The following is a 20,350-nucleotide window of genomic DNA, read 5'->3' on the forward strand; positions in this document are numbered from 1 at the left end:
AAAAAAAAAAAAAAAAAAAAAAGCCATTATCTCACCCACTATTCCTGGTTAACGAGCTAAGATAAACTATTTCTGTGCATTAAGCCACCACCTGTAGAGGCGGATTCACAGGTCTGCAGGGAAAAACTTTAAGGCTTCCAAAGGATCCTTAAAATACATAGGTTTTTAAAAATACACACCATTAAGCCCTATTCACTCATTCAGGGAGCAAGAATGCTACAGGTTCATAAACTCAAGAGCACTTCCATGGGCAGAAAAACGTTTGCAACCCCTGAGAACTTCTAAGATTTAAAGGAGTCCAGGATGGTAGTAAGAGAAATAAAGTAACAGTAGCAATAAAACCTCTAGCTCTTTTCCCTAAGGAGGGATCCTAATAAAGTAGATCTTGGTTTTTTGCAGGAGACACCTAGCCAAGATGCACAGCTCCGGTGTATTTGCCATCTCAGCCTGCCATTTCCTAGGTGTGCCCAATCGGACAAGTGACCAACCCTGAGGTGCTTCTAACGTGGGGACAGACCTGAGCGGTTTCCTCATCTGAAGATTAGGAGACAGAGCCCCACAGTATCTGCAAATGCAAGACCTGTCCCTGTGTTCCAGCAATCAAGTGTCTAGCCTGATGACTTGTTTCACTCAGTCTTCGGCAAAAACATGATCAACATTGTACTGGAATCTGTACGTACTGGATCCTTAAGGAATGATGGACTTACTGTCGATCTTACTTGGTGAATCCTTACCAAGACATGAACCTTTCCCATTAGTGGGGAAGAGTGATTTGCATCAGCACAGACTTGCTCCCTTACCAAGGATGCCAGAGCCAAACGTGCTGAAAGTCACATGGTGGGGGCTCAAGGGTCAAATCTAGCCTGCAGATGTTTTATCTGGCTTGCACAGTGCTTCCAAAGTTCTAAATTAATTGCCAATGTCTAAACATCAGGGTATTTGGCGTCAAAATCTGCATTCCTGGGTTATCTTGAGCTATACAATAGGATAACTACCACTACTCTGGTGGCCACACACCCACAGTTGGAGGAGGGGCACTTCCAATGTAGAAAGTGCAAATGCTCTCCTATTTCCCATAGTTAGTTCCCACAAGGTCAGTTCCCTCTCTGATGGTCCGGTCAGGTTTTCCTGGGCGCTTATGTTTGCCGCTCCTGGTTCAGACCCTAAGACAGTCTTTCATCCCCGAAATAAAAACCCACAATCTAATCTTTCTAGTACTATATCTGAAACCTCTGAGCAAAGAGAATTAGCCCAAAGAGAAATGTGAGTAGAAAACAAAGCATTTCCATGGTTCTAGGCTGGTACTTGCCTCGACGAGCCAGGTCAGTTTTTTAAAATGCCACTGTTGAAAATGCTTAACTTGACTCACTTTTTCTTCATACATTTAGTTATGTTTTTTCAGCTACTTGCTGTATCTGACCTGAGTCCCCTTCAAGCGGGGATCATGAAAAAGTGAGTCTTAGTGGTTAGAACAACACATACACTTTAATGAAAGCAGGGATTTCAGCCTTCCTGCGCAACAGGCAGATACTGGGTGTCTTTTACTGCTGCCACAAAACTTGAGAACATTTAAAAGCAATGTTGGCTTCATGTCTTATCTGACACATCCTCCATTCCTATCAAAACATGGAATGAGTCAGTAAAAGGATTCTACAAGGGAGGGGGGGGTGTTTACTGTAAATGCTACACACAGCCTTTCCGCAGATAGTCAACCAACCACACGCGCTAGCTACCTCTTACCGGGGTATTGCTTACCCATTGCACTGAGATAATGGTTGAAGGCCTGGCAAGGAGGACTTGGGGTTTGTGTTGATTTGTCACAACTCATGGGCGCCGGGCTCCTGTCTGTGTCAAAAGAGAAATACCCACTGGAGGATCGAGACAGCAGGGAGGATCTTCTCACAAAGATGAAAAGCGGGGATCTGGTAGCAAAAGGCCCGGGGCTGGCTGGTGGGGCCAGCGGGCCCTGCGGGCTGCCTTGCGGGCAGCGGTCCCCTTCGCCTTCAGGATTACCTTGCGGCTCCGTCTGTAGAGAGGTAGGCGCCCCAGGCCTGAGCTGAGGAGGTCTCTCAGCAGGCTGCAATTGTCCGCCTTCTCTGTCACACTCAGAACTTACATCTGAAGGTTGCTTTGCCATTTGGTCTTTTTTTCTGCAAGTAAAATAAAAACCAAGATTATTTGAGGCAAAACAAGAAGTGTAACGAGTAACGAAATGTGGCTAACTTTCGCGGACTCCTTCAAAATGTTTAAAACAGCGAACGCTTTAACGTTAGGGTCATTATTTCATCTAGTTCTCTGCATCTGCCAAGTAAGAATAAATACACACCTAAAATAACAAATGTTATCTCTATCTTTGCGGGGAGGGGGCGGGGGAAGAGAGGAGGTGGGACTAAACTTCCTGCCACCAAACAAAATACAATTACAACGTCAACGTGAAACCGGTGCTCTAACACACACGGACACACACACACACACAGTTTTAGGAGCAGCGGCTAGTGTTAAGTCTATTGACACGTGCTCTTTGCTCCGGGCCGACTCGAAGAAGTCGGAAACTCCCAGCGGGCTCTGATTTCCCGGGATCAGATACCGCGCTGGAGCACAGGAGCGGGCGCGGAGGCAGCGATTTGCAGGCGGCTGGCCGCGTTCCCCGCTCCGGCCCCATTGTTCTGCCGAAAGTGCTGAGGGCAGCAAGTCTGGGGAAGGTTTGGCAAGGGCCGTCAGTCGTAGTAAGTGCGTCACAATAGAGTTTGTAACTCGGAGCGCGGCTCGGCCCGGGTCGGGCGCTCCCCGCCCGCGGTCCCTCCCGCTCCCAGCCCGCGCGCCCCTCCTCCCGCAGGGGGCAGCGCGCCGCCCCGAACGCCACAGAACGTCTTCGGAATGCACCCGCACTGCGAGGTGCACACCTCCAAATGGGGAGGGGGGCTGTCTCCCAAAGCCGTCCCCGGGCGCCCCCTGCAAAGTCCCCAAGTAACTCTATACGCTAGGCGACACTGGGGCGCGCGGCTCCTTCACCCCATCGACCCTCCTCTGTGAAGGCAATCGGGCCNCCCTAGGCAGCCGATCACCTGGAGACAAAGCAGGAGCCTCGCTCTCTCCGCACCCGCAGGGCCGTTCTCAGACCCCAGTCCTTGCTGCTGGCCGCCGACCCTCGCCCAGGCCGGCAGGGCTTAAGACCCCAAAGGCCGCCCCCTCCCGAGCTGCAGCACCGACCCTCCTCCAACTTCCTCCCTTCTTCTCCCCGTGCGCCGCGGACACGCTCCAAATCTAAGCGACCACCACGGCCACGGGCACGCATGTCTGCGCGCACCCGTGACCACTGCAGACAACGAACATATCCACACCCCCATTCCCAGCGTCCCGCGGGTCTTCCACAACCAGCACCAGCACCGAGTTACGGGCCCTCGAGGGCACCGCACCGCCAGCCAGCAATGCGAGCGAGTCGGGGTGCCCGGGTATCTGCGACAGTCCGGCCCCTGGATGCAGCAGGTTCTGCTGCTCGAGGCTCGTCCACTGCGTGGCCGCGGCAGTCGCAGGAGGCCCTCGGTCTCCCGCTGTCTCTGGATGGTGCGGCTGGTATCGTCTGCAGCGCACCCGCAGGCCGGGCAGGGCTCCCAGACACGTACGAGAGAGCGAACGCAGTAGCTGCCCTGAAACCTCGGCCTGAATGGGTACAAGGAAAAGCCGAGTCCCATCAGTTAAATAACCACCTCAGTTCCGCAAATCCTCCGCAACAGGCCCAAGCACGCGAGGGAAGTCAAGGCTCCAAACCAGCTCGTACGGCGCAGCCGCTACTTGGGGGTCGCCGGGAGCGGGCCGCGAGGTTCCGGCCGGCCGCGCAGCCCAGTGTCGTGGAGCGAGGGCCCCAGCTCCCGGGACAGAGCGAAGAGCACACGCTGCCTTCCCAGCTGGCCCTGAGAGGCTTCTCCACTCGCTCGCGCGGAATCCCGGCCCGAGCCGCACTTCGGCCAAGTGCCCGTAGCCTTTCCACGGACGACCCCTCACCAAACTGGACCTGCAGGGGTAGAGAACCCGACCCGCCGGATCGCCTCCTCCCGCCCAGCGACAAGTGCGACGGGTACGTGCATCTCTGCCTGCACGTGCTCGGGAAGGGAGCGGGAGGTGGAGCCGAGCTGGCTCCGGTGTTCGTCTTCCGTCGGCACCCGGCCCGCTCCCGGGGATTCGGAGGTATTTACCTTGCGTTTCTCAGTCCGAGAGTCAGAGTCAGACATTGGGGGGACGAGGGCCAGGGAAGGGGCGCCGAGGGGGGGTGGCGGCGGGAGCGGGGTGAAGCGAGCAGCCCGCGGTAATGCTGGCCGCAGTTGGGCTGGGGATCGCAGGGCGACTTCGAAAATCCGGTGGCAGTGGTGGCGGCGGCGACGCGGGACGGAGCGCTCTTACAAGATTAGAACCTGGAGGCTGCGCGGAGCGAAGTGAAACCTGCACAGCCCGGCAGCTCGGCTCTGGCTGGTGGCCCCGCACGCGCACCCAATCACCGTGAGCTCCGCCCCCGCTGGGTCCCGCCCCGGCGCGCGGGCAGGCAAGCCCCGCCCCCGCCGCGCAGCAGCCGCCGGAGCTTTCAGGCTCCGACAGGTAAAGGCGGGGGTGGCCCTGCCGGGTTCCCCTGCACGCGCTGCCCCCTCTACCCCAGCTGGGCGTGTTTACGGGAGCGACTGGGGCTGCTGGTGGCTTAGGCGCACCCATCCCCCCTCCCCCGCCAAAGCGTACCCTTGCCTCTCCCCCATCCAGCAGAGGCCAAGACGTGCGCTTGGAACAGAGGGGGCGCTCCGGGCACACAGAAGCGGGCTGGGCCGCTGCCGCCTGCGGAAGGCCTCAGGAGGCGCCCCCGAGCCCCTGATGGGCTGCAGGAATTTCTATCTCAACCACTCTCGGGCAGACGCGGGGACTGGGTTGATCCGAGAACACGAGATCCAAGGTGGAGCAGAGGGTCTCAAAGCTCGCCTCACTCAGCGTCTGGGGTGCTGGGAGAGACCCTGATGTGCAGGGCTGCTCTTCCGCGCCCTCGCTTCACGTGATTGTTCTAGGCTCCCTCCTCCTGCCATCTGGCAGGGACACCTAGCTTTTCTCCTGCGCGGAACCTCGGATAAGAGGCAGAGCCCTTAGTGGGGAGAGTGGAGAAAGAGGCAAGGAGCGGCTCCCCGGAGGCGTCTGTTCCGCAGCCCCGAGTCGGGAAGGGACTGCGCGCAGAGCAGGTAGAAAATAGGGAAATGAAAAAAAATAACTCGAAAAAAATCCTTTTAAGAAAAAAAAAAAAAGGCCCAGAAGAATCTCGGCCTTCAAGTGGGAGAGAGGATGGTGGCCCTGCTAGGTTAGGATCCTAGAGATTGGTGGGGCTCTCAGAGAACTGCCCGAGAGGCGCGCCGAGGCCAAGGAAGGTGGCGCGCGTGCTGAGTGGTGTAGAGAGCGAAGTACCCCCTCCCCCACCCATTTTCCCTGCGCGCCGCGATCCCCATCCTCCTTGGTGCCCGCGGCCCCACTCCCACTCCTGCTGGGGGGACGGGTACGCCTCTGGGTCCGCACCCCTAATTGTTCTCCTAATGTGGGTCATGAGTCCTGACCGTTACCCCTCACCGCAGTCCCCGGCTAGGAGACAGCCGTGGCCGGGGAGTGGGGACAAAGTCTGTTGGGATACGGAACATCCTGCCACGGAAGAGACCCGGTTAGGCGGAATAAAGAAACTCAATTTAAGGATCACCTAGCTCNGCAGAGGAGCAAGTCAGCAGGCGTATGTCCCGCTGCTGGCCACCTCGGTCAGTTTTGCGCTGCATAAGCAGATACGGAACGTCAGCGAGACAGCATAGCCCCTGGTTAAAGTCTCAGCGCATCCTCCAGAGAGTCCCGAGCGAAGTGTAGGAGGCCAGGGGCTCCTGGAGGGACTCAAGGACCCATGGCCAGGTCTGCCGCGGGATTTCGTTGCAAGAGGGAAAGGACAAGGGCGTGGGCCGTGGACGCAGAGGCCGGATGTCTACCGTGACCGTGGCTTGGAGCTGCTGCCCTCGACCTCAGGTGGCGACTACCGGCGATCTCTAAAGCCTTAGCCGCCCGGGGTAGCACCCGGGGGGCGGGGGGGAAGAGAACTCCTGCGCCCGCTGGGAGCCCCCAAACTGCCCGAGTGCTGCGAGCTTTCCGTGGGGTTGGGCGACGCAGACAGGGACAGGAAAAGAATCATGCAGAAGAAAGTCCTAGTGGTTGTCATCTGCTTCTGTGCAGCTCCGCCGCCCCCGCGTCGTCTGCTTTAGCGACCCTGTGAACACTTAAAAAAAAAAAAAAAAAAAGAAAGAAAAACAAAACAAAACCCCAAAGGCGTCAGGGAAAGCAACTGGTTAAGCGCTCGTATTTGGGTCGGCTGGGAGTCCGCTGTCCGTGCAACCCAGACTGTGCTGGGAGCTTCGGCAGAACACGCCCGCTCTTGCCGCCCTCTCCCACAGGGTCCGGAGGTCCTCTGGAAACCGGGCCACAGCCCGAAAAAGGGACAGTGTGGGAAGGGTAGGTGGGCTCTCTGCTCCGGTCCCGGTCCTGGATGTCGCCCTCGCTGACTCGAGCAGAGCTATGCCCACTCCTGCCTCCGCACGAGACGTGGAGAGGGAGCAAGGATGGCTTGGACTGAGAGAAAGGAGAAAGTATGAAGTGGGGCAATGATCTAAGAAATGAGATGGGAAATCTACAGCCCTTACCCGGACCACCGGCGTTGCCGGTGTGGTCTCTCCGAGTTCCGAAATCAACTGAACTGCAGTGTACTGCCCTAGCCCGCCTCCCCATCCTCGCAAGTAGCCGGAGCGCCTTCCCGTCGCTTAATGTCTTTATTAAACTTTGTTGTCTGTGCTCCTCTAAAGAACAGATTACAATTTCATACGGTAAAAATATTTTCCGTTCGTTGTCTTACGCCCGGAAGCTGCCTGCCAGGGAGGCCGGAGTTCGCGCTCTGCCGAGAGCAAAACTCCAGGCGCACGCTCCCCTTTCCCGTCCCTGCGTTTCCTCTAAGACTCCGAGAGGGTCTGATTCACTAGAAAAGCATCACTTGCTGAACTGAACTTTGCCCACGAGTGCTTGATTTTTATGCTTTGATTTTTTTCCCCCACGCAGCACCAATGCGTTTTCCAAAAATCACTGTAAATCTGAATCACCGCTGACAGCAGGAGACTTTTGGGGGCACGCGGGTGTGAGGCGTGTTAGCTGGGGAACCCACTGTCTAGGGGGATCCGGCGCCTAAGCTGGGAGAGGTTGCTGCTGGGCCCCGCCGGGTTACGTGGTAAGGCTCGGTGTTCCGGGCTGCCGCCTGGCTTCCTTCCCCAACAGCCCATCGCGCACCGCGCCAGCCTCGGTGGGTACCCCGCTCTGCGACCTAAATTCCCCGAGGGCCGAGGCCCAGCGCGTGCCGGGCCGGCCTCGGCCCCGGCTCCAGGCGTCAGAGAAGCTAATGTCGCGGCAGCTGCGAGCGAGCCACCACCCTTCCCGCCACGCCCGCTATAACTTGGCTCCCAGCTTGGGCCGCTGAGAGCGCGCCCCTTCTCGGGCCCGGGGTTGCGGCGGTGCAGGGTAGAAGGCCCAGGCGGCCTGATCGTTGGTGATTCCGGCGATCGGTGCGTGGAGGGAGGTGCGTGGAATGTTAAAGGCGGAGATCACCCTCAGGGCATCATCCTTCACCGAGTCGCACAAATCCAGCAACTGCAAAACAGGACACAAAGTGACAGGTCAGATGTTGCCTCACTTACAGCGTGGGGTGCCATTGGCTTTGCGCCCACTCCCAAGCACCGGCACAGGTAGCCGCTGGGGAAACTAGTTTCCCTTGGGATTTCCCGGGACCCAGGAGGGTAGGGCCGATGGTCATGAATAACCTTCACAAGACTTAATCATCTTAGAAATTACTAAATCTATGACACCTGGTCCTGCAGAAGCCCATGTCTTCCATACTGGGCTAGGGGTGGGCTCCAAATTAGATGGGAATCTCAAGACCGAGGTCTGAGAATTTTATCAGCATTCCCCTTGCCTGCCCCTGCCCACCCCTCTCCTCCAGTCCCCATCCTTTTCCTCCCTTCCACCTCTGGAGTGCCTGGGGTGCCACCCTCTGGCGTGCAGACGCAACTGAACAGAAGAGCATAAGACAGGTGAACCAGTGGCAGACAGGTCCCAGTTCTCACCAGTCTAGCGCCTCCCCACCCCTGGCGGGCAGCAGGCCATAGTTCCTGACATGCAGGCGCAGTGGGACTGGGGGTATCAAGGCCAAGCATTGGCATCTCTGCGCATCTTCCGCTGGCCGCTGCAGCAAATCAGCCTGCAGCTAAGGCGAACACCTGGCAGATACCCATGTGTACTCTGATAACCATTGCAAGGCATAGATCGGACATCTCGGCAGAAGGGAGGGGGGAATGTAAGCTAGTGATTTTGGAGGAGCTGCATTGGATGTATTCTAATTTCCTTTTCCATGGTTTAGGTGCCAATGTATTTCTTTTTTATTCCCAGGAGGGAAAAAGCTAACAAAAATAATAGATTGTTTTTCTACAACTCGACAAGGACAAGGACAAGGGACTGTTCTCCTTTCCCATAACCAGCGGCACAACTTACGCCTCCATGTTTTAAAGTTTTCAGCCAGCCATAAATTTCTTCCACTCACCAAATTACACTTCGCCCGCAAGTTTTTATGGTTGTGAAAACAACACACCAGCCCCACCTTGGCTGCCCTCACAGCAGTGGTCTTTATTGAGCTACGTTAATACTGTAAAGAGCACAGTTCCTTTAAAGCAGTCCAAAATGCCATTTCTGGTGTTCACAATGAGGGGGGTCCCCAAAACAGGGGCTGGGGTAGGGTAGGGGAAGATCATGAATTTTAATGGTCTAACAATATATCTGCCTTTAAAATGTGCTCTATTACCCCAGTAATTTCTAATGAAAACCTTCATTCTTTACACACTGTGGTTAAGCATCATAAAATCAGTAGTGAAAAGACTTTGATCATATTTGCAAGATGCACTATGATGAACTTTCACTGACCAAGATTTCAAAGTTTGTAATTAATACTCTTGACAAATCCCTGACTAATCTGTCAACTCTCAAGGTCTTTAACCACACAGTTCAAAACGATGAGATGGTGTATGAGCCCTTAAACCTTCTATGTATTGTAATATCATTATTCAAGATAAGTTTCCTTTAGGTTTGCATTATGAAACTCAACCAATTTTTGTCACATATTCAACAATGGGGGAGATTCAGTTACATGAATGAGTGTTATGTGGAAGAGAGTATGGGTTTGGTCTGTCCAGTGCCAAACACAGAAGAAGCAACCAGAGATAGAAATTGCAGCAAGCAGATTTCTACTCAATATTTTCACAACTTTATTGTTTAAAATTTTTTTTAATTTTATTTTTGAGAGAGAGAGAGAGAGAGAGAGAGAGAGAGAGAGAGAGAGAGAATGAGTGGGGGAGGGGCAGAGAGAGAAGGAGACACAGAATCTGAAGCAGGCTCCAGGCTCTGAGCTGTCAGCACAGAGCCAGACATGGGGTTCAAATGCACGGACCGTGAGATCGTGACCTGGGCCAAAGTCGGATGCTTAACCAACTGAGCCACCCCGGGGCCCCTTCGCAACTTTAAAAATAAGAGTAAAGTAGATGTTTAAAAAAGGATCTAATGGCTGGACAAGAAGGGGGTTTTCTTACTTGTAAATATTCAGGGAGTGACCCCCCTCAAATGACACTCTACAGATGAATGCTGTTATTGAAGGGGAAGACCATATGTCCACTGCTGAGAGACTTTGCAAACCTAAATTTCTGAGGCTGTCTAAAATTATTCCTCCTCCTCCCTTTCTCCACTTGTCACAGACGGCAACAGGCCCATTAGTGTCCAGATCCAAGGACCAGGCATCACTCCTTATATAATTAGTTTGACTCTGATTCCAGATACTCCCTTACCTCTGCCTATGGGGATGATCGCTATTATTACTGTCCTTTCCCCTAATAAGTACATCCTGGAATCCTATCCTGTGGTAAAGACTGTGCTGGGCACTGGAGATTTAGTGATGTACACTGCAAACACAGGCCTCCTATACCAAGGAGATGCTGAAGAATTTTAAAGACTTTTTATAATGAATCCTTAATAGGAAATAAATTTAAGTAGCTAATATAGCATTTATTATTATATATACAGTATTTTTTTTTATTACCAGGGAGCAAAGTACAGGCACACCTTAGAGATATTGCAGGTTCAGTTCTAGACCACTAATACAAAGCCAATAGTGCAATAAAGTGAGTCAAATGAGTATTTTGGCTTCCCAGTGTATATAAAAATTATGTTTCACACTATAGCGTAGTCTGTTAAGTGTGCAATAGTGTTAAGTCTCAAAAACAACGTATGTACATTGATTAAAATATATTTTGTTGCTAAACATGCTAACCATCATCTGAGCTTTCAGCTCGCCGTAGTCCCTGATCACAGATCACCATAACAAAATAATAATGAAAAAGTTCAAAATATTGCAAGGATTACCAAAATGGGACAGAGACACAAAGTGAGAAAATGCTGCTGGGAAAATAGTGTCAACAGACTTGCTTAACATCATGTTGCCACAAATCTTCAATTTGTAAAAAAAAAAAAAAAAAAAAAAAAAAAAAAATATTAAAAAACAAAAAACAAAAAAGGGTAAATAGAGATTANGAATCACAATAAAACAAAGTACATATGTACTAATAAAGTTCAGTTTTATTACCAAACATATACCTCCATAAAATAAGCACAAAAATGGCGCATAGGGTAGCCTCCCCCAGCCCCCCTCCCACACCCATTATTCCAGTATGTGACCCAAATGTTCTGGCCAAAGCATCCCAAGCCCATCCATCCCTGTACAAAGAAAACTCACCAGCTTTTGAGAAAACACCAATGCATAGGTGACCTTTAAAAATAAAAGAGCATCAACAAGTTCTAAATTATTACAGAAAAATTTTAAAGGACCCAAAGCATGGGCAGTATTTCTCTAAAAATAATAACATGGGATGCACTGGAACTACCCAGGGACTGGGATTTGAGAACATCTACTTTGAAGAAAGTGGAAGCACTCAACACTCGAGGGACAGTAGGTGGACAAGCTGATATGTGGATTTTCCGGGGTGGGGGGGGGAGGTTTATAACGAGTTTGTCTTCCCGCCCCTACCTGGTTGCAGTAGTTTCTCTCTTTTCTTCCTATGTGTCCTCGCATTCTTATTTCAGTTGGGAGACTAGGATGGTCTAGAATGGGCAGTATCTAAGCTTTACAGCCTTCTAAACAAAATGCAGTTTTCCTTGTGTTGGTGTTAACTATACAATAGATGCTCAAGGTGTGAGGTGTCCAGTGTAGCTGCAGTGACACCCAGCTATTGCTGAGACTCTGTGCAGAAGGTTTTCCTGCCTCTTCCCACATCCCCCACCTCTGTTGCCAACACCAGGTGGCCTCCTGCTGTTCTCTGTGTCAAATCCCTTACCTCATCTGGAAATGTCCCTACGTTAGCCCCTTTCTTGCTTGGGCACTGGGATAGAGCCTTTTTCTCCATCCCTCGAATCTGGGCTGTCTTGTGACTTATCTTGACCAATAGAATGTGGAGAAAGTGACACTGTATGAGTTCTAGAGCTTAGGTCTCAAGAGGCCTTGCAATGCCCATTCTCACTTCCTGGGACCCTGAGACCACTTGCTGTGCAGGTCTAGCCTGCTGGAGGACGCCCAACGCCATGTGGAAAAGAACCAAGTTCCCTTGGTCAGCAGTCAGGCCCACTCTCTGATATGAGAGTGAGGCCATCCAGGACCCCCAAGTCCATTTGAACTCAGATGACTGCCACCACAAGAGTGATCCTACCTAAGACTAGTCAGACAATGACCCAGGTTGCCTACCACGGAATTGCAAGAAATATATAGTTGCTTTGTTATGCCATTAAGTTTTAGGGTGATATGTTTTACAGCAATGGGTAACTAAAACAGGTATCTTCCTTTTAAGATCTTTTTTAATGTTTATTTTTGAGACAGGGAGAGAGAGGGAGACACAGAATCTGAAGCAGGCTCCAGGCTCTGAACTGTCAGCAAAGAGTGTGATGCGGGGCTTGAACCCGTGAACATGAGATCATGACCTGAGTTGAAGTCAGATGCTTAACGGACTGAGCCACCTAGGCACCCCAGGTATCTTCCTTTTAAAATTCAAATTGCCATCATGGGGATGAAGAGGAGAGGGTCATCTTCAGCTATATTTCTACCCTCTTAATTATCTGAGGACAATTCTATAATTATACAATTAAAGCTGTTAACAGTGAGGTGTAACTCAAAGGCTTAACTGAAAGAGAATTTTGGATCATAAAAGAGGAGTTTATAAAGCCAAATGACTGTCCAGTTGGTGGGGTATCTGGGAGAGAATCTGAACAGTAGGCTGGAAGGCCCACTGCACACCACCACCCATATTCCTAATCCAGTATAGAAGGCAAATCCCCATGACTTGCTGTATAACCCATCTGCCATGGCTTCACCATCTCTACAAGAGGCTTCAGCTTCTAACAAAAATACTCAGTAACACCGAAGTGTCAAGGGTGGAAGGAAAAGGCAGAAAATATTTGCAACTAGAGATTCCAAGTCTTCTAAATGTTTAGGTTCTCCTGCACCATTAGAAGAGAGAAACAGACGGGGCCTGCTCAGACCTAACCAGAATCAGCTAGTATGACAGAATGGATTAGCACATCTCTATTACTTTAGTTCATGGGACTGCAGTGTTTCTCTGCTCCCAGAGATTTCTTAAACAAAGTGGCCAATAGAGGTTCATCTCCATGGCCAGGAGTCTGTCTACTATAAAGTGTAGATTAGGGGCTCCTGGGTGGCTCAGTTGGTTAAGCATCCAACTTTTGATTTCCGCTCAGGTCATGATCTCACTGTTTGTGGGCTGGAGCCCTGCTCGGGCTCTGTGCTGACAATGCAGAGCCTGCTTGGGTTTCTTTCTCTTTCTCTCTCTCTCCTCCTCCCCTGCTTGTGCTCTTTCTCTGTCAAAATAAATAAATAAACATGAAAAAAATTTTAAAGTGTAGGTTAGAGGTCTGATCTCAGAATTAGTTGGGAGGATAGAGTGAGGTAATTATGTGAAGCCCACACTGCAAAAGGCAGCAAAAGAGTTGTTGACACTTTATTCCCGTCCCCCTCCCATCACCCAATACTATCATTAGGGCCTCTAAAGGCTTCTGAGAAACTCAGACCAGTGAGTTTCAATGTGAATCTGTCCATTTACATGGAAACTTGGGGTCTGAGTGTGACAGTATATGGAAATCCAGCCCATGCACAGGGACACATGACTTGGCACTTCTATCCAAATGGATTTCTCTTTTTTTTTTTAAATTTTTTTTTTTAATGTTTTATTTATTTCTAGGAGAGAGAGAGACAGCATGAGCAGGGGAGGGTCAGAGAGAGTGGGAGTGACAGACTCTGAAACCGGCTCCAGGCTCTGAGCTGGCAGTCAGCACAGAGCCTGACGTGGGGCTCGAACCCACAAACCGCGAGATCATGACCTAAGCAAAAGTCGGACGCTTAACCGACTAAGCCACCTGGGCGCCCCGGATTTCTCTTTTTATTCTAGGATGTCTAAGGCGCTTCTTGTTTAAAAGAGCTTTAAAGAGTATCCTTCTTAAAAAGGGTATGTATCACCACATATGCTGTTCATCAGCTGAGTGGGTGGGCTCCATTTGTGCTGTGATGGCAGCCTGAAAGTGACAAGCTAGGGAATAGGTACAGCAAAATTACTTATTGAATGGATTGGCCCTTTTTATATGTCTGAAACCTATTATAATGATTGTGTATGTATGTGTGTCTCCACCTGTGTGTGAATGAAACAGTATCAAAATGTATTGCTGCATTTCAGTGAACACCACCTTCTCTAGAAGGTTGTTAAGAGTGAAATAAAATGAGTATCTGCGTCCATCCCTCAGGCACATTGCTAACGTCTCTCATCAAGAGGAAGCTTGATTTATTTTTGTTGTCTGTCTTTATCTGCCATGGAAAAGTCATCCACAATCCTCTTCTCTGTTGTTACACTAAAAATCTGCTGTTGAGAACCCTTTCCACTCTTGTTCTGTAGTCCTCTGAGACAGACCCTCACCAAGTTCTTTAGATTCTTGCCTCACAAGATTACCTTTCTCGAGTATTGTTTTGATCTGATCATTTTTCTTCTGAAAAGCCCAGAATCATTTCCACTTGCTACTCAGCTTAATTTTAAAGGAAAATTATTGATTGTGAACTTGAGTCCTTTAATAGTATTTGATTTATGGAGTTCCCACAACTCGTTTCCTCACCTACAACCCAAGCACAAACTGCCCCTTCTACTTGGGCCAAGCAAATTTATCTTGCTTTCCACTTGACGTTCTTCATTACCTTTAACTGAATCACCACATTTCCCATTCTCCCTTACTTGACAAACCATAACTTAATTAAGTCTCCCTCAAGCTTTCTGTTCTTGGTTACAGGCTGACGGCCTGAGTACAGCCATCGGGAAATAGTTGCTGTGTTAGCTCAAAGAACATGAACATGTCATTTAACTTTGCTCCAAGTAATCATACCTCATAACTGGCACAACCAGGGTTTTAATCCAGAGCTTTCTACTTCCACAGCCCCATTCTCCCTCCATCTTTAACTATGCCCCACTGTTTCTATCCCTGGAGGGTAGACGGTTGCAATGAGGAAATGCCTCTGCCCCTGTCCAAACGTTTGACCCCTGAAGTCAGAATCGATATTCCATTTGTGCTGAGTGTGGGGAATGTGGTCTGGCCAGCCACACTGGCTCAGATTCCCCAAGAGGGCTGGGGCAGTAATGGGCAGCCCAGGGGGCCTCTAGGATCTTGCCACTAGAGGGGGCTGCTGAGGGTGTTGGCTTCAGAGCCAGCTGCCATGATGCAAAAGGGCCAGCCTGCTGATCTGGATCCTCTTCCTGAGAAGAATAAGTCTCCAAGTCTCCAGAAACTATGCCTGGGCCAGCAAGGCTCAGATACAAGGGTGTTCAAGAACCAACAGATTTTCGTCCTGTAAAGGGAGGGCCACCTGCTGTGCAGATTCTTCTTCTTCTGATGAATTCTGCTGCAAGGGTCTACAAACCCTCTCTGCTCCTCTGGTCCTACCATAAGTCACCAAACACAATTCAAATCCCTTCAGAAGAGAAACATGCTGACTGTCAAAGAATTATCAGTGAAAATCATCACAATCAAGTAATTCAATCTGCAGCTATTACAACTTTTTGAATTCACATAGGCAGGCTATGACCTTCCGTCTCTCCCCCATCCATTCACCTTTCCTAAAGAACTGCCAACCTGTGTAGGAAAAGGGTCAGAGTAATAGGTCTGTAACAGCTAATTTGCCATCTTAGCCCAAATGCCTGGCTAGTGGTAAATGTAAAGAAAAACATACCTCAAACATTCACATGGAGGCATAATAGCACACTACATGCTATGATTCTAACTCAATTTACCCAAAAACCACTGGAAAGGGGAGCTCAGCTCTTGTTTTTACTGACCACTCACATCTCAAGGCAACCGGAGCTTAGCTTCCTGGGCGTCCCGATCCCAAGAACATGTACATTCTCATGTTTTTCTCTACAGCCAAGTTCGATTAGCAAGAAATGAAATTCTGTGGTTATATTAAATAATCAGGACTCTATCTTAGTATTTTCTTTGCATCAATATAAACTATATTTTATTTGATTAGTCCTTTAACTAAAAATAAAAATATTTAGCATAATCTGAAATGTTAGAATGGAGAAATTGCCTTCTTTTTAAAATTTTTAAAAAACATTTTATTTAATCTCTCTCTCTCTGAGAGAGAGAGGCAGTGTGAGCAGGGGAGGGTCAGAGAGAGAGGGAGACATAGAATTAGAAGCAGGCTCCAGGCTCTGAGCTAGCTGTCAGCATAGAGCCCGACGTGGGGCTGAACCCACGAACTGTGAGATCATGACCTGAGCCGAAGTCGGACGCCTAGCCAACTGAGACGCCCAGGTGCCCCGAGAAATTGCCTTCCTTAGCAAACAAAAACAAAATACCTTATTTTGCTTAACCAAAGAGTTCATTTTGAGGAGAGACAAACTAACCTTCAAAATGTTCTTTCTATCACAATGTTTTTCAACTAGAGCATACATAGTCCTGCTATTTTCTAAATATTACTGACAATGCCCATTTCAGTAAAGGAGTGGGACTTTTGAACCCTGATGTTGTGACTTTGAATTTTTTAAAATGTTTTATTTATTTCTGAGAGAGAGAGAGAGAGAGAGAGAGAGAGAGAGAGAGAGAGAGAGAGAGAGAGAGAGAGAGAGAGAGATGGCACGAGCAGGGGAGGGAGAGAGAGAGAGGGAGATACAGAATCTGAAACAGGCTCCAGGCTCTGAGCTGGCAGTTAGCACAGAGCCCGATGCAAGGCTTGAACCCATGAACCGTGAGATCATGACCTGAGCCAAAGTCGGACACTTAACCGACTGAGCCACCCAGGCGCCCCATGATGTTGTGATTTTGAAGCCATGATTACCTTTCTTATCTTTAAAATATAAGGATTAAGCAAGTTTGGCACAACGCAAGTGTTTACAAATATTACTAGTATCGTGTGCTCTTTACTTCGTAAAAAAAAAAAATTTCTTTACAACTCTGGCATTTTCCATTATGAAGTCTGCTTAATCATCATTACCTAAAACAAGAGTGCTGAGACAGAGACATCAACTTTAACCACTTAATAAGAACTTCTGACATTTATTCGTACTGCTACTGATTCATAAGAGGAAAAGTTTTAAAAGAAGAAAAGTGCTTATAGCTTTCCCTTTAGAATACAGGAAACCATATAAAAGTATTGGCAATGGAATTAAAGTAACCACAATGCCGCTCTTGGTAGCATTTTCTACAAAGACATTTACATGAAACTAGAAAGAATATTAAATTAGGTGGTTGTAATAAAGCTTCACACCTATTAGTTTTACACCTTTTCATACAAAAGAATATGATAGTTTAATCAACTGATAGTTCAACCTTGTAAATACAGACCCAAAGAAATGTGAGCATACCCAAGAAGGAATAATTTTCAGTCCAAAGTTTTTTCAAGAAGCAAAAGCCCCACCGGCGCCGGGGTGGCTCAGTTGGTTAAGCGTCCGACTTCGGCTCAGGTCATGATCTCACAGTTTGTGGGTTCGAGCCCCGCGTTGGGCTCTGTGCTGACAGCCAGCTCAGAGCATGGAGCCTGTTTCAGATTCTGTGTCTCCTTCTCTCTCTGACCCTCCCCTGCTCATGCTGTCTCTCTNGAGAAATCTGTGGCAGTGGGCCCTGGAGCTTTGAATTTCATGGACCCAAACAATTTCAAAACTAATTTTTTTAATACCAAAAATTTTATTTTTTAACATGAACATACACATTATTGGTATATTTGAGAAAAATTTGGAAATTTTCCTTCCTCATTTTTTCTTTAACTAATATTTCATGGAAACTTCAAAAATAATCAGGACCTGAAGCAGTAATTTGAAAACACTGTGTCCTATTGCCTCAAAAGTAATTTGGGAGGACTTGTACTTCTTTAGGATATAGAAAGATTCAAGGTAACTTTGATCCCATAGTTTCAACCAAAAGTTGAACCCAATGGAGAATCAAAGATATCCCAAACTGTAGTCTAACATCCTCCCAGCTCAATTGCTGACAGGACAAAAAAGGCAATATGGGAGTGAGGGGTGGGTGGGGAGAGGACTGGACTAGGGACAAGGACTTTGGTCTAATTAAAGCGGCCCTGGCTCAACTTGACTCTTGGTGGAATCTTTATAAAACATATAGGTTGAAAAGAAAGAAGTAAGTCTTTTTTAGATGTCATGACTGAGTACTTAGAAAATCTCAGGGAATCTACAAATAAAATACTTGAATGATTAGGTGAGTTAGTGAGCTTATGTATACAAGACAATGTACAAAAATTGTGTGTGTACTAAATATGAAGTATACATATAGAAAACTAAAATTTAAAATAACATTTGCAAAAGTTTAATAAAAAACACTTTGTAATAAATTTAATGAAACTGGTTCAAGAACTCTGTTACTGAAAATGACAAAACATTGCTGGAAAGAATTAAATAAATGAAGAGACATACCATGTTCATGGACTGTTAAAATATCAGTTCTCCCCAAACTAATATATAGGTTTAATGCAATCATAATCAAAATCCTAGTTGTCCCCCTTTTTATCCCATGAAATTCACAAGCTAATTCTAAAATATCTGTGGAAATATGTAGTTTTTAGAATAACAAAAACAACTTTGAAAAGGAATACAAAATCTGGAGGCCTTACATTTTCTGGTATAAAATTTAATATAATAATCAAGACAGACTTAGCAAAATAGGAGACAAGTACATCAGTGGAATAGAATAGAGGGCCCAGAGACAGACCCACAGTTACATGATCAATTTTTTCTTAATCAGAAGCCAAAATATTTCCATAGATAAAGGGCGATATATTTTTTAAAGTTTATTTATTTTGAGTAAGAGAGAGAGAGCACAAGAGCATGCATGCATGTGTTGGGGAAGAGCTGAGGGACAGAGAGAGAGAGAGAGAGAGAGAGAGAGAGAATCTGAAGCAGGCTCCACACTGTCAGTGCAGAGCCTGACACAGGGCTCGAACCCATGAACTGTAAGATCATGACCTGAGCCAAAATTAAGAGTCATACACTTAACTGACTGAGCCATAAAGGATAATCTTTTTAACCAATGTTGCTTGAACACTTGGATAACTATATAAAAAATAATGAACTTCAACCCCTACCTCACATTATACTCAGAAATTTATTTAAGATAAGACATAGACCAAAATGAAAAAGCAAAAATCACATAGCTTCTAGAAGAAAGCATGAGAGAATATCTTTGCAAACTTGAGTTAGCCAAAGATTTCTTAGACAAGGTCCAAAGACACTAACAAAAATTTTTAAGTTGACAATTTTTAAAAAATTGAACTCAAAACCTTCAGCCTCTTAAAAAAACTGTTAAGAAAATGAATAGGATGCAGACTGGGAAAATTTGTAAGTCTTATAACTCAATATTTAAAACAACAATAATAGCACACAGTTTAAAAAGAGACAAAAGACTAAGACATAAGAAGAAACAATAAGCAACTTGAAAGGGTGCCCAACACCAGATATTACTAGGCACCCACTAACATAGGTAAAATTTAAAAGGCTGACAACACCAAATTTTGATGAGGATGTGGAACAATATGTTGCTAGTGGGGATGTAAAATGATATAACCACTTTTAAAAGAACTATTTATGGTAGTTTCTTAGGTCAATAAATGTCTACCATACCATCCATTCTAAGTATTTACCAAAAGGCATGAAAACATATGTCAAAAAAAAAAAAAAAACTTGTATAAAAATGATCCCAACATGGGGTGCCTGGGTGGCTTAGTCAGTTAAGCGTCTGACTTTGGCTCAGGTCATAAACTCCCAGTTTGTGGGTTCAAGCCCTGTGTCAGGCTCTGTGCTGACAGCTCAGACCCTGGAGCCTGCTTCGGATTCTCTGCCCCCCTCTCTCTCTGCTCCTCCCCTGCTCACACTGTCTGTCTGTCTGTCTGTCTGTCTCTCTCTCAGAAATAAATTTAAAAAACATTAAAAAAATAAAAATAAGATAAAAATGATTCCAACAATTTTATTCATAATACTGATCCCTCATATCATAAATGTCCTATCAACAGAAGAATAAACAATTTTTTAGCCCAAACTTTTCTAACGCAAGAAAAAAGTTAACAGTAAGTCTTAAAACCTTCAGTTATTTTTTTCTTTCCATAGTGAGTATAAATAAGACATTGTATCTTAATACTTATGGATGCTGCTGAGGTCAGTTGGAGAAAACAAGGACAATTGCTCAAGACTGACATAGCGGGGGCTGAGAGAGGTCAGCATTTGGGAAAGAAAAGGGGTTGGGAGATGTCTCTACAGTGAAATACCAATCAGGAAAAAAAAGAGAGACAGAATGAACTACTGAACATCTCATAAACATCCTGCTGAGCAAAAGGAGAGTCTATTTCCTTCCATTCCTATAAGACTCTGGAGCAGCCAAACTGAAATGTAGTGACAAAGTCAGAACCTCGGGGGCAAAAGGGAGGGATTGATGGAAACAGGCTCAGGGAAATTTCTTGGGCGATGGAGCGCACATTATACAATCTACCATTTGATTTGCCAAAACTCAATGAACTGTACCATTAATATCTGTACACTTCAATGTATGTAAAGTAGACCTCATTTCTTTTTAATGAAGAGAAAAGGAAAGGAAAAAAGCAATATGGGGCAAACCAGCATGTAATTGCCAACTTTTTTTTTTTTTTTTTTGGTCAGGTCATGATATCAAAAAAATGGACCAC

General features: G+C 47.3%; 2 protein-coding genes across 12 annotated transcripts in view; both read right to left on the minus strand.

Annotated features, from left to right (window-relative positions):
• The window catches only part of BCL2L11 (BCL2 like 11), a 46,603-nt gene extending 42,161 nt beyond the window's left edge, over positions 1-4,442 (minus strand). For 5 of the 10 annotated variants that reach the window (XR_013337402.1, XM_077773411.1, XM_077773417.1 and 2 more), the window contains exons 1-2: positions 4,194-4,442; positions 1,756-2,150 (exon numbers count right to left, since the gene is read on the minus strand). Coding sequence is in view for 9 of the 10 variants with exons in the window: in XM_077773411.1 (XP_077629537.1) it covers positions 1,756-2,137 (382 nt within the window). In the remaining variant the exon portion in view is untranslated. Of the gene's footprint in view, positions 1-1,482; positions 1,617-1,755; positions 2,151-2,518; positions 2,721-4,193 lie in introns of those variants that run through there. The other 5 variants (XM_077773415.1, XM_077773416.1, XM_077773419.1 and 2 more) reach the window with 5 other exon arrangements.
• Positions 4,443-6,742: 2,300 nt separating this feature from the next.
• Positions 6,743-20,350, minus strand: part of ACOXL (acyl-CoA oxidase like) — a 337,609-nt gene continuing 324,001 nt past the window's right edge. For both annotated transcript variants that reach the window (XM_077773455.1, XM_077773456.1), the window contains exon 19: positions 6,743-7,683. In XM_077773455.1, coding sequence (XP_077629581.1) covers positions 7,483-7,683 — 201 coding nt within the window. In that variant the 3' untranslated portion in view covers positions 6,743-7,482. The remainder of the gene's footprint in view (positions 7,684-20,350) is intronic.

This window comes from Crocuta crocuta, unplaced genomic scaffold, assembly GCF_008692635.1.
Source record: "Crocuta crocuta isolate KB4526 unplaced genomic scaffold, BGI_CrCroc_1.0 scaffold67, whole genome shotgun sequence".
NCBI lineage: Eukaryota > Metazoa > Chordata > Mammalia > Carnivora > Hyaenidae > Crocuta > Crocuta crocuta.